Raw genomic sequence first — 13,686 nt, 5'->3', positions numbered from 1 at the left:
ACACCATATCATTACCATATGATATAAAGACGGAAGAAAAAGTATCCATTAAAGCTATTATTTCAATTTTGTCTCTCAAATGATCATACACATAGATTCTTTGTTATAACTCCCAAACCATGAAGCTAAGGCAACAACACTTATTTTTTATGGATACAAATTCAATCTTCATCCTAATGACATGTATTGAACATGCGTGCACTCTTAGTCTTTATAATAAGGGCAGCTTTCTTGTACTTATCAAATCGTCCAAGTGCGAAAGCCAAATCATTGTTGCATGTTTCGCCCATTTGTTTAAGTTTCTTGCAACAAGGTGGCCCTACATGCCCACTGCCTAGCACATAATTATAGATCTCCAGGCCACAATCTCTTGTCAAGACGTCGGCGCAAGCTTGCAAGTGTTTGTAGAAGCCAGGACTTGGCTCCGGCGGCACCGGAAGGCCGGTCCAAGGGTTGTCGACGGCAGAAACAAGAGTTGTGGCATGACAAAGTAAGAAGATGAAGACTAGGGTTAGGGTTGAAGATACGTGAATGTGCTTGTCCATGGTTTCTTGTCAACTTTTCTTTTTTGGGATGGGAATGTGACTTGAAAAAGGTTTGGGCCTTTGGGGGACTATATATAGTGAGGTATTAGTAAGGTTTCATTGATTGAATGGGAAAAAGTTTGGGAGTTAGGAATCATTCATGTAGAATGAGTTATGAGAGAGATTCTAAATGTCATTTAATATGAAAAGTTTCTAGAAATTGGTATTTTGAGTACATATTACCCTTAATTTTGAACAAAATTACATGTTAAAGTAATAAATGTGAAAGAAGTCGTATTAAAAATGTTGTTCGTATAATTTAGGTGTTGTTTGTTTTTTAATTGAATAGAAAAAATCAAATATTTTGATTTTTTTCATTCAACAAAAAGTAACCTATTAACATTAACTAATATAACTAAACTGAATATATTGATAACAAATTTACTTTAATTATATTAGTTGATATCAATACGTTACTTTTAGCTGAATAGAGAATGCCAAATATTTAGACTTTTTTTATATTCCATCAAAAAACAAATATCATCTTAATATTTTTTTTAAGATACATTAATAAGGTTTTATTTTGAGTTTGAAAATGGAAATCACTTCCAACACTAATATGGAATTGGAGAGAGAGAAAATACATTAAGAAGGTCTTGGTTTTAGTGTTAAGTTTCTTTAAGTTTGGAAGTTAAAAAATGGAAATTATTTCCAAAATCAATATGGAATTGGAGTTATTTAGCGAAGAGAGAGAGGGAGAGAGTTCATTAAGTTTGGGAACATTAATATGGAATTGGAGTTATTTGAGAGAGAGAGAGAGAGAGAGAGAGAGATATGTAAGGTGTCATTAAGTTTGGGAGTTAGGAAATGAAAATCACTTTCAAATATTTAATAGCTTGTATTGTTATAATGAAACAGGTAGTTACAATTCTCAATAACTTCTTGTAATTTTTTTTTTCTCAATGATGTGAAAATGGAAAAGGGTTTTTAGTCAAATATGCATGATTATTTAACTACCTTATTGAAATAATTGAAGATTAATATAAACTATTAAAAAATTATGAAAATATATGAGACCAAAAGAAGTAGGGTTTTACAATCATTTTGTTATAAAGCATACTTGATTATCACATTAAATTTTGTATAAGCAAACCATATAGTAACTTATGATTTAAATGAAAACAACAATTTTCAATTAATAATATTGTTAATCTAACAATCTTATTACAAGTTATTAATGAGTTGTTGTATTTACTAAAAATTGAAACATTTGTAAGTGAAAACTACACTTTTATTTCATTGAAAAAAATTATTAATTCAGAAAATAGTTTTAGAAGAAAAAAAACTAAAGAAGTCGAAGTACAAATTTGATTTTCAATGTTAGTGTTATTAGTGTATAAATCAAGGAGTTTGAAATCGAAGGGTTTTAATTACTTACATGCTCGACTATTTTTAAGAACACTTTTTTACCTAAAAGAAAAGAACATAAAGCATTTTGAAAAAGACAAATATCACAAAAATTAAAATATTTAATTTTGATAAACTAGGAATGTTATTTTCAAACTCAACTTAGGTTGGATTCTAGCCAATGAATCAAATAATCAAAGTTGGATTCGAGTCGATGATTCAAGTAGTCAAAAGTTTAATTGATATAATCGAATCAGTCAAAGTCTTGAGTTCAACCAAAGCCTAGAAAAATAAGGTTGTGTTGGATTTGAGAAGCACCTTAGTTTTGATGCATTAATTTAGGTTGGATTGGTTGTAAACCCAAGCCAACCTGTCCTAGTTGTAGGCATGAAAAAACACCAAAAACTAAGATAAGAGAAGAAAAGAGACAAGAAGAAAATATGAGAGGTAGGAAGATAATTGATAGTCTATGAGATTGTTTAGTTTAAGTTGACAATTTTGTTCTTTTGATTTTTACTTATAACCTCTCATATTTACTGTCTTATACCCTATTAAAGACTCAATATTGTTGCGAGATCAACGAAAGAAAGGTTTATAATGGCCAATAGTTCTAACAAATGACATAATGTAGACTATAGAGAATTTAAAAGACTAGTTCCTAGAAAGTTTTCTTTTCTTCACTTGTTGAAATTTTGTCGTACTAACCATATATCTCTTAGTTTAATATATATATATATATATATATCGATTTAAAAATATAAACTTAGAAGAATGTTGTTAATAATTCATATATTTAAAATTCAAAATCATATTTTCATGAAATTTGAAACAATTTAAACAAGAAATTTAAAAAGAAAATTGTTGAAAACAAAGGCTTTTTGAAATGCCCAAAATCCAAATTAGTTATTTCACTGATGAATTATGTGCCCCAAGTCATGAATGGAACTACAAAGTTTGAGAAATGGTACAAATGTCTTTAACTTTCTTTTTATTGAGAAGAAAAAAATTGGATGGAATTTAAGAAAGAACTCCCTTGCAAAGTGTTCTTTAAGATTTTTTTCAAAAAAAGAGTAAGAGTGAGAAAAAAATATATCCTCTTTTTTTATCATCATATAGGTAATTTCTGCGTAGTTTCAACTCCTGGAAATCGTTCCCCCCTTAACTCTCGTTTTTTTAGATTGGATCAAGTCAACTCTACTTGGACACTTTCCCAACCCTAACAAAAATAAAAATAATCATCATTGCATGAATATCAAAATGATCTAATAATGGTTGATTCTACAAAGTCGAATCTTAAAAGAAGAATGAGTTGGATATGAAAAATGATTTAAAAATTAAATATTACTTTTCAAATTAATTTTTTGATTAAAATAATAATATAAATCTATTTAAAATTAAAAGTATTTATATATTGTGCTTGTTTCATAAAACCTGACATTGCATTACTGAAAAAATCAAAAGAAATCACACCATATCATTACCATATGATATAAAAACAAAAGAAAAAGTATCCATTAAAGCTATTATTTCAATTTTGTCTATCAAATTATCATACACATAGATTCTTTGTTGTAACTCCCAAACCATGAAGCTAAGGCTACAACACTTATTTTTTATGGATACAAATTCAATCTTCATCCTAATGACATGTATTGAACATGCGTGCACTCTTAGTCTTTATAATAAGGGCAGCTTTCTTGTACTTATCAAATCGTCCAAGTGCGAAAGCCAAATCATTGTTGCATGTTTCGCCCATTTGTTTAAGTTTCTTGCAACAAGGTGGCCCTACATGCCCACTGCCTAGCACATAATTATAGATCTCCAGGCCACAATCTCTTGTCAAGACGTCGGCGCAGGCTTGCAAGTGTTTGTAGAAGCCAGGACTAGGCTCTGGCGGCACCGGAAGGCCGGTCCAAGGGTTGTCGACGACAGAAACAAGAGTTGTGGCATGACAAAGTAAGAAGATGAAGACTAGGGTTAGGGTTGAAGCTACGTGAATGTGCTTGTCCATGGTTTCTTGTCAACTTTTCTTTTTTGGGATGGGAATGTGACTTGAAAGAGGTTTGGGCCTTTGGGGGACTATATATAGCAAGGTATTAGTAGGGTTTCATTGATTGAATAGGAAAAAGTTTGGGAGTTAGGAATCATTCATGTAGAATGAGTTATGTGAGAGATAGAGATTCTAAATGTCATTTAATGTAAAAAGTTTATAGAAATTGGTATTTTGAGTACATATTATCCTTAATTTTGAACAAAATTACATGTTAAAGTAATAAATGTGAAAGAAGTCATATTAAAAATGTTGTTAGTATAGTTTAGGTGGTGTTTGTTTTTTAGCTGAATAGAAAAAAATCAAATATTTTGATTTTTTTCATTCAACAAAAAGTAATCTATTAATATTAACCAATATAACTAAACCGAATATATTGATAACAAGTTTACTTTAATTATATTAGTTGATATCAATACATTACTTTTAGCTGAATAGAAAATACCAAATATTTAGATTTTTTTATATTTCATCAAAAAAACAAACATCATCTTAATATATTTTTTTTAAGATACATTAAGAAGGTTTTATTTTGAGTTTGAAAATGGAGATCACTTCCAAAACTAATATGGAATTGGAGAGAGAGAAGATACATTAAGAAGGTTTTGGTTTTAGTGTTAAGTTTCTTTAAGTTTGGAAGTTAGAAAATGGAAATTATTTCCAAAATGAATATGGAATTGGAGTTATTTAGCGAAGAGAGAGGGAGAGATATGTAAGGTGTCATTAAGTTTGGGAGTTAGGAAATGGAAATTACTCTCAAACATTTAATAGCTTGTATTGTTATAATGAAACAGACAGTTACAATTCTCAATAACTTCTTGTAATTAATTTTTCTTTTTCTTTTTTCTTTTTTTTTCTCAATGATGTGAAGATGGAAAAGGGTTTTTAGTGAAATATGCATGATTATTTAACTACCTTATTGAAATAATTGAAGATTAATACAAACTATTCAAAAATTATGAAAATATATGAGACCAAAAGAATTAGGGTTATACAATCATTTTGTCATAAAGCATACTTGATTATCACTTTTGTATAAGCAAACCATATAATAACTTATGATTTAAATGAAAAACAACATTTTTCAATTAATAATATTGTTAAACTAACAATTTTATTACAAGTTATTAATGAGTTGTTGCATTTACTAAAAATTGAAACATTTGTAAGTGAAAACTACACTTTTATTTCATTGAAAAAAAATATTAATTCATGAAAATAGTTTTAGAAGAAAAAAAATAAAGAAGTCGAAGTACAAATTTTATTTTCAATGTTAGTGTTATTAGTGTATAAATCAAGGAGTTTAAAATCGAAGGGTTTTAATTACTTATATGCTCGACTATTTTTAAGAACACTTTTTTGCCTGAAAGAAAAGAACATAAAGCATTTTGAAAAAGACAAATTTCACAAAAATTAAAATATTTAATTTTGATAAACTAGGACTTAGGTTGGATTCTAGTCAATGAATCAAATAATTAAAGTTGGATTCAAGTTGATGATTCAAGTAATCAAAGTTTAATTGATATAATCGAATCAGTCAAAGTCTTGAGTTCAACCAAAGCCTAGAAAAATAAGGTTGTGTTGGATTTGAGAAGCACCTTAGTTTTGATGTATTAATTTAGGTTGGACTGGTTGTAAACCCGAGCCGACCTGTCCTAGTTGTAGGCATGAAAAAACACCAAAAACTAAGATAAGAGAAGAAAAGGGACAAGAAGAAAATATGAGAGGTGGGAAGATAATTTTGATAGTCCATGAGATTGTTTAGTTTAAGTTGGCAATTTTGTTCTTTTGATCTTTACTTGTAACCTCTAATAAAGACTCAATGTTATTGTGACATCAACTAAGGATGGTATACGTAAGTATAGAAAGGGTTATAATTGTAGACTATAGGGAATTTAAATCGGGATTAAGTTTTGTAATTTAAAAAAAAAAAATTGATTACTTACTAAGTACTCGAACTTGGCACTCAAATGCTACTTGAGAGCACTTAAGCATTACACTCGAACTTTGGTAAACTTAGAATTCTATTCTACTAAGGCTACTAAACGGATTTAGTATTATTTGAAAATCGTTGTATACCTTACTATTAATAAGTAATTTTTTATTTCTTTGTTAATAATATTTAAGATTAAATATTTGAAAATTTATAAGTAAAAATATTACATTATATCATTAAATATAAAAAATAATTTGTATATATTAAATAATAAATATATTAATATTATTTTATGATATATTTTATATAATTTTTTTAGCTTTTTAAACTACGAATTTTTTTAATCAAAATAATTTATTTTACAAAATGAGTAATGTAATTTTTTTTTTTAAAAAAAAAAGGAAAACCAAGTCATCAAATATATACATCCCATTTCTTAATTTGAGATTATTATCCCATGAAAAGGGAAGACACAAAAAGAGACCTATCTCTTGTCCCATTCTATCTCACCCTACATCTGTAACCAAACATGGCCTAAAAATTTAATAAATAAGAGCCTTAATTCAAAATTCAAACCCTAGATCAAACACAACCCTAAAAAATTCAAGTGGCAAACAACAGTTCCTCCATTTAAGCTAAAATCCCATGTTGAAACCCTAGATTCAAGTCAGCTCCTAAGATTTTGCCCACAATCAAAACCCTAAAAAGTAAGAAATCAGAACATTAATTTGAACCCATAAATCCAATTTCAAGAAAAATCCAAATTTGCAAAGTACATAAAAAATAACAAACCATCAACCTTGTTGCTGTCTTTCATCTGTAGCATCTGTTTGAGTGCAGCTAGAAGCTCCTCCTTCTTTAACATCTCCATGGTTGATGTTAGCCAGTGTGTTCATATCGCCTCTTCTACTTACCATTCTCTTTTTCATTCCTTCAACCTGGTTTAGCATTTCTTCTACTTTAGCCAATTCACTCATTGGGCTTCCTGCAGTTACCAATTTGTCTTTCGTCGCTTCTAAGTCAGCCGCAATGCCTTCCAGTTGTTCCATCATGCCCTCAAAGCTTTCTGCATCTAATCTCTGATTCCCCGCCTCAGCCTCTGTCATGGCCTCAGTATTGGTAGGTTGTCCAGTGCTAACACCCTCTGGGCTACTGGGCTGCTGGATGAGTTCCTGATCAGGAGTGACATCCTCAGTACCTTTTGCAAACAGACACTCTGAGCTATTACAGCGCAGGCGAGGTCGTTTCAGACCAGGAATGACTATCTTGTCATAGGCTGCTAATTTCTCCTCATAAGTGTCATAGGGATCGATATACCTCGCTTTCAAATGTGCCGTCCAATCCCTCCAACAGTGGCCTAGCCTTTCAAGGATCCATGTTCTGCCTTTATCTGCATTGAATTCAAACCTCTCCTGCAGAACCCAAAAACCAGCCCATATAAGAGAACACAGTTCAAGAATCACAAAGACCATTAAAAACACTCAAAACGCATTATATTACATTATTTTACCATATTATTATTCTTGTTGTCCCCTTTTTTTTTTTCTTAATATTATTGTTATAATTGAAGTGTGAGTAATTCATACCCCTATGACCTTCAACATATCTTCCTTCTTTTGATCTGGCACCATTTTCCAATGAATGTAGGAGATGGGTGCAAACTTCCCATTGCGTGAGATGTCCCCTATTGATCGAGCCAGTATCCTTCCATTTGCTCCAATGGGCTGCCCAAGTTCATTAAACTCCACAGGTAAGCGCTTCCGCACACAGGATTGGTAGAACAATTGGCAGTCACAGTTTGCACATCCAGCTATTTAAAACAAAATTTAACAACAATTTCAACATACTAACCACATTATATGTATTAAACAGTACTAAAAAAGGTTAAATTTCTATTTGCAAGATGAAAGTGCCAGTCACCTGCAGTACCGCAATCTATGCCATTATGTGGTTGGGGTGGATCTTCTTGTTCAGGGGATGACTGTACAGAAGATGTTCCTATTTCAGACATGATTCCAAGAATTGACTTCAACTGCATGATACCAAAAGATGGTTTGTATTAAAGGAGTGAAAGAGGAGATGGATTGGGAACGTTTTTTAACTAGAGCTAGTAAAAGTAAATTCATTGATTCATAAAACAAATAATCAAGTAACAATAACAGATGCATTCATGGAAAATGGATGAAAAATTATAGATATTATATACTTATGTGTAAGTCATAATGTTTTCCCAATGCATAATAGGATTTTGGATCTGAAGAAGAATTGTTTTTCGAGTCTCTCTTTTTCATAGCATATCTCTTACTTCAACAAGTGATCTTCCACTTATGCTTACACTAACCGAATTTAAGCCACTAACCACAACCTTATTCATCAAATTCAATCAATATCTAACTTCACCTACATAAAACACATACATGTGAATTTTTTTTCTTTTTGGATAGGTAAGGATCAATTGTATTTAAAGCACTTACCAAAAGGGTGCACAAAAGTATACATGGTGTATACAAGGCGCCAAAAGTCAAAACAACAGAGGGAAGAACAAAAAAACACTTGCCATAGATTTCAACCAATCAATAAAGTCAAACAATGACAAGGAGCTATCTCTTGGGAGCACACCCTAACCCATTCCAAAAAATTGAATATAAAATATTGTTTAATTGTTTGATCCACATTTTCAGTGTTTTTCAAAGCTATCATATTTCTCTCTTTCCATACAGTAAAAAATAAACACAAACGATCTATTCTCCATCCTTTCTTCCTCTTTTTCCCTACAAAGGATCTGTACCAGCTTAAAAGGACATCTCTAACTGAGGAGAGCATCACACACTGAACACCAAACAGAACAGAAATTAATAGCTAGAGTGTGACTTCTTCAGAACAATGAAGAAGGATACAATCTGCCACTTCTTCCTCTCTTTTACACAAATAACACCAGCTCAACAACATCTAGTCCATCCTTTTAAATTGATCCCAAGTCAGAATTCTACCCCATGATGCTTCCCAAGCAAACAAGCTAACCTTCACAAGGACACAAGGTTCCATAAAATGCTAGATGGAAACATCTCCCTTCTACCATTTGTTAAGAAGTAAAAGGATTAAATTGTAAAGCTGCCACTCTTTGATTTTCACCAAACTATGGTATCCTCTACATCCCGTCTAATTGTCTGCCCTTGCAATCTCCTAAAAAACGCATCTACCAATCCCAGCTCCTAGTCGTTATCCTGTCTTGTGAACTGGGGATCCCAACTTCCTCCCTCCCCACTTCATTCCCACTGTTCGTCTACCAAGGCATCTTTAGTAGAGGTTATAGAGACCGACTCAAGAAAGGGCTCTTCTAGGGAATCATTGTCACATCATCTATCCTTCCAAAATTTTATCTTCATACCATATCCCACCCTAAACCCAACCCTTTTATTATACTCCTCCCATCCACTCCTAATAGCCTTCTATAGTCCCACTCCATATCCTTCCCGCGATGTTCTTGAACACCATTCCCCTCTTTCTCCCCCCATACTTCCCTATGATCATATGCACGTGAAATTAAAATTACATACATCTTTATTACAATATGATATCATTATAAACATCATTGACATACCAGAAGAAACGATCATGAATATGGTATTTTCGTATTAAAATTAAATAATCACAGACATGACCAAAACAACTCACCAACTACCAGAAATAAGTAATATAGTACTATGGCGATCTCTCTGCAGGAATGGATTTTTTGGTCAGTTAGATTAGAAATGTAAACGGTAAGATAGTAAAATGCCGGTCACTGTTATGCATGAATACTACACTGAAAGTACCCCTGTCTAAATTATGTTGGCAATCACTTAATGCCTTGGGCAAAATTTGTCCATCTCTTTTACCAAAAGAAAAAAAATACAACAGACCCTTCAACCCTTCATTAACAGGAAGTGGCTGACAAAAATATCATTCCTGGCTCAGAGAAATAACCCAAATTCTTTAACCGGACAAGAATTTATAGATTCTCCACATAAAGAGAGAGAACCGGCTAATCACAGCTAAAAACACTTAAGATCCAAAGGCATTTGATGCATTTTTCTATACACATTAGACTAAATATATTAAAAAAAAATAAACTGAGTAGCAAAGGAAATTAAAGTCACATTCAAATACAACCCTAAAAAATGTTTTTTTTTTTGTTTTTTTTTTTACTTTTAAATTTTTGGAGGAAGAAAAAGAAAACCAACATTATATCAGTTAGTAGGTTTGAAATGATTGTTCAAAACCAAACCCTAAAAATACCATATTCACATGTCAGTTCCTCTGTTTACTCGTGAATCAAAACCCTAGGCTATAAGAAATCAGGTCCTAACATTACAAAGAGGTGATCTTACTCTCAGACAGAAATGAACAAACCGCAACTCAATTGAAATTTAAACCCAAATCCCAAATCAAAAAGCTAAACATATGCAGCTCTCCAGCATGCTCATGAATCAAAACCCCGGGTATAATAAATCGGTCCTTACTCCATTTGTCAATTTGCATGAAAGATTAAACCCAAACCCTAAAATCAAAAACCCACATCTATATTAAGTTCCTGAGTTTGCCTGTAAACAGAAACCCCCCCAAATTCAATAAATGTGATCTCCAGTTGAAACCCATATCCCCAATTTCATAAATCCCAATAATTTCTTTACTTTATTTATTTATTTAAAAGGTTATTGAAAAAGAGTTAATTGGATTCACAATTATCGTTCAAGAAAAAATAGACCCAAAAAAAAGGCTCCCACCATACCTGAGAGCAAGAAGGGAGAGAGATGATTTTGAGACTGAATTTTTGAATGAATGTTTGTTTAAATTTCCTTGTTTTCATTTATATATAATCTAAAAATGAAAATGGGAAATTTATTTTTCTTTTATATATTTATTATTTAATTCCCTTTTTTCATTTTTATATATGCTTTGAAAATGGAAAATCTTTTAACCTAAAAAATATGTTTGATAAAATTTTGGTAAAAAAATATCTTTCTAAAAATATGTTTTTAGGACACATTTTGGGCATTTTAAGTGGCTTTTTTTTATTAAATATTTCCAATATTAATTAAAAGATATAGAATGTTTTGGTACACTATCTTCTTTGAGAATAAAAGTTTGAAAAAAAAATTGTTTTTTTGGCATTTGAGTTTTCAAGTATAATTTAATTCCTTAAAATAATTAAAAACTATTTTTACAAATGATTGAAAAATCTATTGGTTGATAATCGCTTTTGACAATAATTATAAAAGAAATTAATATTTCTTGTATTTTGTTTTAACACTAATACGAAATTAGATAAAATTAATTTTGAATTAATAATTTTGAAGTGAATTTTCTTAAATACCTTCGAATATAATAGCTATTAATTTCTATTTTTATTTTAGAAAGATATTAATATGACTATTTGTGATTTTTGCAATGAAATACAAAATGTGATGACTTCAAACTTGGGTATAGATGTTTATCTTTACATTTCAACGGTTTTATATATATATATATTAACATTATTTCTTTACTTAATAAACTACTTATTGATTTTAATAAGTTAGGTTAAAGTGGTGCATTTTAATAGTTTTGGGGAGCAAGTGCTAAGTTTCGAATTTGAATTAGCAAAATGTAAAACAAAGATTGGACGGAAAAAATGTATTTAACCCGAAAGAAAGATTATTAAAAAAATTTAAATCAGTGAATTATTTTTCAAAATTATTTCAAACTCGTTTCACTTAATATATAATTTAAAAATGACTAAGTTTTAACAAATTTTCATTATATTTTATTTTATATTTTTATTTTTGCTATTCCTAGAATTATTTAGTTTTATTTCCTGGGAAAGTAGATATTGACCTGTGAATTGCACCAAAACCTTATTTGACATTTTGGGAGAAATATATCTTGATTATTTTACAATCAATAAAATAAATAAATAAAATTAAATAAGCATAGATGATATTTTCACAAGACCCTAACATTCCATTCATCCACTTAGTCCAATTATTAAAGTCTTAATAATGTTATGTTTGATTCCCGAAAAATATTAAGAAAAAAAAAACTTATTAAGAAAAATAGTTTTTTTTTTTATATTTGATTTTATTATACAAAATATAAAAAAATAATAATAAAATAAATAAATCAGATATAATTAAAATTAATTAAACCTGAACTAAGGAAAGGCATGTCAGAACGGATACGATGATGTATATGGCTCAAGTGACGGTTGGGTCGGGCAGTTGATGTAAATGAGTCCAAGGTACAAGTTGTCGACCATCTCATCCATCGCCCCAACCTCAGCCTTAAACTAACGAATGGTCAACGTCGAATGATGATGGTCTCACGGCTGACCGTTTTAAGATATAGATGATCCTCTCCCACAGCATGCAAAGGATCACCAGCAATTCGAGGAATGTCTTCCCAATCACCTAAAATAGCCTTGGCAGCGATCTGCTTCAAGGCAGTGATCTGTAGCAGAAAAAGAAACATGAGACATCTGTAATTTTTTTAAGTTCAATCCTAATTTCAAAATGGTTGTGTCAAACTTGTAGTTACCAATTTGTCTTTGTCTTTCCTCGCTTCCAAGTCAGGGTCATAGGGATCGAAATGCGCCGCTTTCAAGCGTGTGCCCCACAACACTGGCTTAGCCTTTCAAGGATCCATGTTCTGCCTTTATCTACATTGAACTCAAACCTCTCCTGCATGACACAAAAAACCATTCAAAATACTTAAGACATAAAACAGAAGGAAACATCATGTTCAAAGTGCAGAAACTCCATTGAATACAACCCCCCTCTGCTAACACAATTACATTCACACAAACAGATACCAGTCAAGAATTCCCAATTTCCAATCGAACCCACTAACACATCCTTGAGTGTGTTTGGCAGGGTTTCTATTTGAAGTGAGTGATTTTTCAACTTTTTAAAATGTTTTTTAAACTTTGCCGAACAATTCTGAAAATAAAGTGGTCTGGCTATGTCTATAAATTCCACAAATTTAGTTCATCATCTGCATTCTGCAGTGGGCTTCTGAAGTAAACTGAGCTAATAGCTTCAAAAGTTGTTTCAGGTATTGTAACAAAGGATTAAAAATTAGTGTATATATATATATATATAGAGAGAGAGAGAGAGAGAGAGAGTAACATTCCCACCACCAAAGCTCAGTATGTAGACTTATGTACCATAGTGTGATGGGGACCCAGATAAGGGAAGAAACATGTGGTTGAGAGGCCTTTGTACATAGAAGAATATCTTGTGGTCTGGCTTTCGGGACTGGTAAAGAGAGGACCATAATCTCCATTAAAAGGAGAACCCTCATGAACTCTAAATCACAATACATCATTTTATTGCATTCATTCATTCATTCAGAACCCACTTCTTTCTTTCCATCCAACATATTGTTTCATTTTAGGCCCTCTCATCACCTACATTAATTGTACCTTGTCATGCCTTATCATCCAAGTAATTCCTCTGCTACCCTTCCTTTCCATGCCCTCTTTGTCCTTTCTCTTCCATAATCCTCACTCCGTCAACTTCAGTTCTTTTCCACCAGATATTTCTGTGACTTCCTATCTTCATCCTTCCATGTGCCCTCATCTCCCCCCATTATAACCCCTCTCAGCATTTTGTGAACCCTCTGTCCCTTCCCTTTTATAATCATCTCTGGCAACTTCAGTCCTTCTCTACCAGATATTTCTCTGATATCCTATCTACATCCTTCCATGCCTTCCATGTTCCCTCCCTCCCTCTCTCTCCCTCCCTCTCCCT

At 31.5% G+C, this 13,686-nt stretch overlaps 1 protein-coding gene across 1 annotated transcript; it reads right to left on the bottom strand.

Annotated features, from left to right (window-relative positions):
• Positions 1-6,458: 6,458 nt before the first annotated feature.
• On the bottom strand, positions 6,459-10,753 carry LOC117934254. Its single transcript, XM_034855924.1, has 4 exons — positions 10,689-10,753; positions 7,838-7,949; positions 7,504-7,727; positions 6,459-7,329 (listed from the first exon to the last, which is right to left on the bottom strand). The coding sequence occupies exons 2-4, from the start codon at positions 7,926-7,928 to the stop codon at positions 6,712-6,714; spliced, it is 933 nt and encodes a 310-aa protein (XP_034711815.1). The 5' UTR covers positions 7,929-7,949; positions 10,689-10,753; the 3' UTR covers positions 6,459-6,711.
• Positions 10,754-13,686: the final 2,933 nt, after the last annotated feature.

This window comes from Vitis riparia, chromosome 16 (genome assembly GCF_004353265.1).
Source record: "Vitis riparia cultivar Riparia Gloire de Montpellier isolate 1030 chromosome 16, EGFV_Vit.rip_1.0, whole genome shotgun sequence".
NCBI lineage: Eukaryota > Viridiplantae > Streptophyta > Magnoliopsida > Vitales > Vitaceae > Vitis > Vitis riparia.
Note: the sequence above shows the minus strand (reverse complement) of the source record. Positions and strands in the feature narration are given on the sequence as shown.

Coding starts and splice junctions, on each gene's coding strand:
- LOC117934254 (XM_034855924.1), bottom strand. CDS start 7,928: ATGTCTGAAATAGGAACATCTTCTGTACAGTCATCCCCTGAACAAGAA. Junction 7,728..7,837: donor CATAGATTGCGGTACTGCAG/GTGACTGGCACT, acceptor TGTTTTAAATAG/CTGGATGTGCAAACTGTGAC. Junction 7,330..7,503: donor ATATGTTGAAGGTCATAGGG/GTATGAATTACT, acceptor TGGGTTCTGCAG/GAGAGGTTTGAATTCAATGC.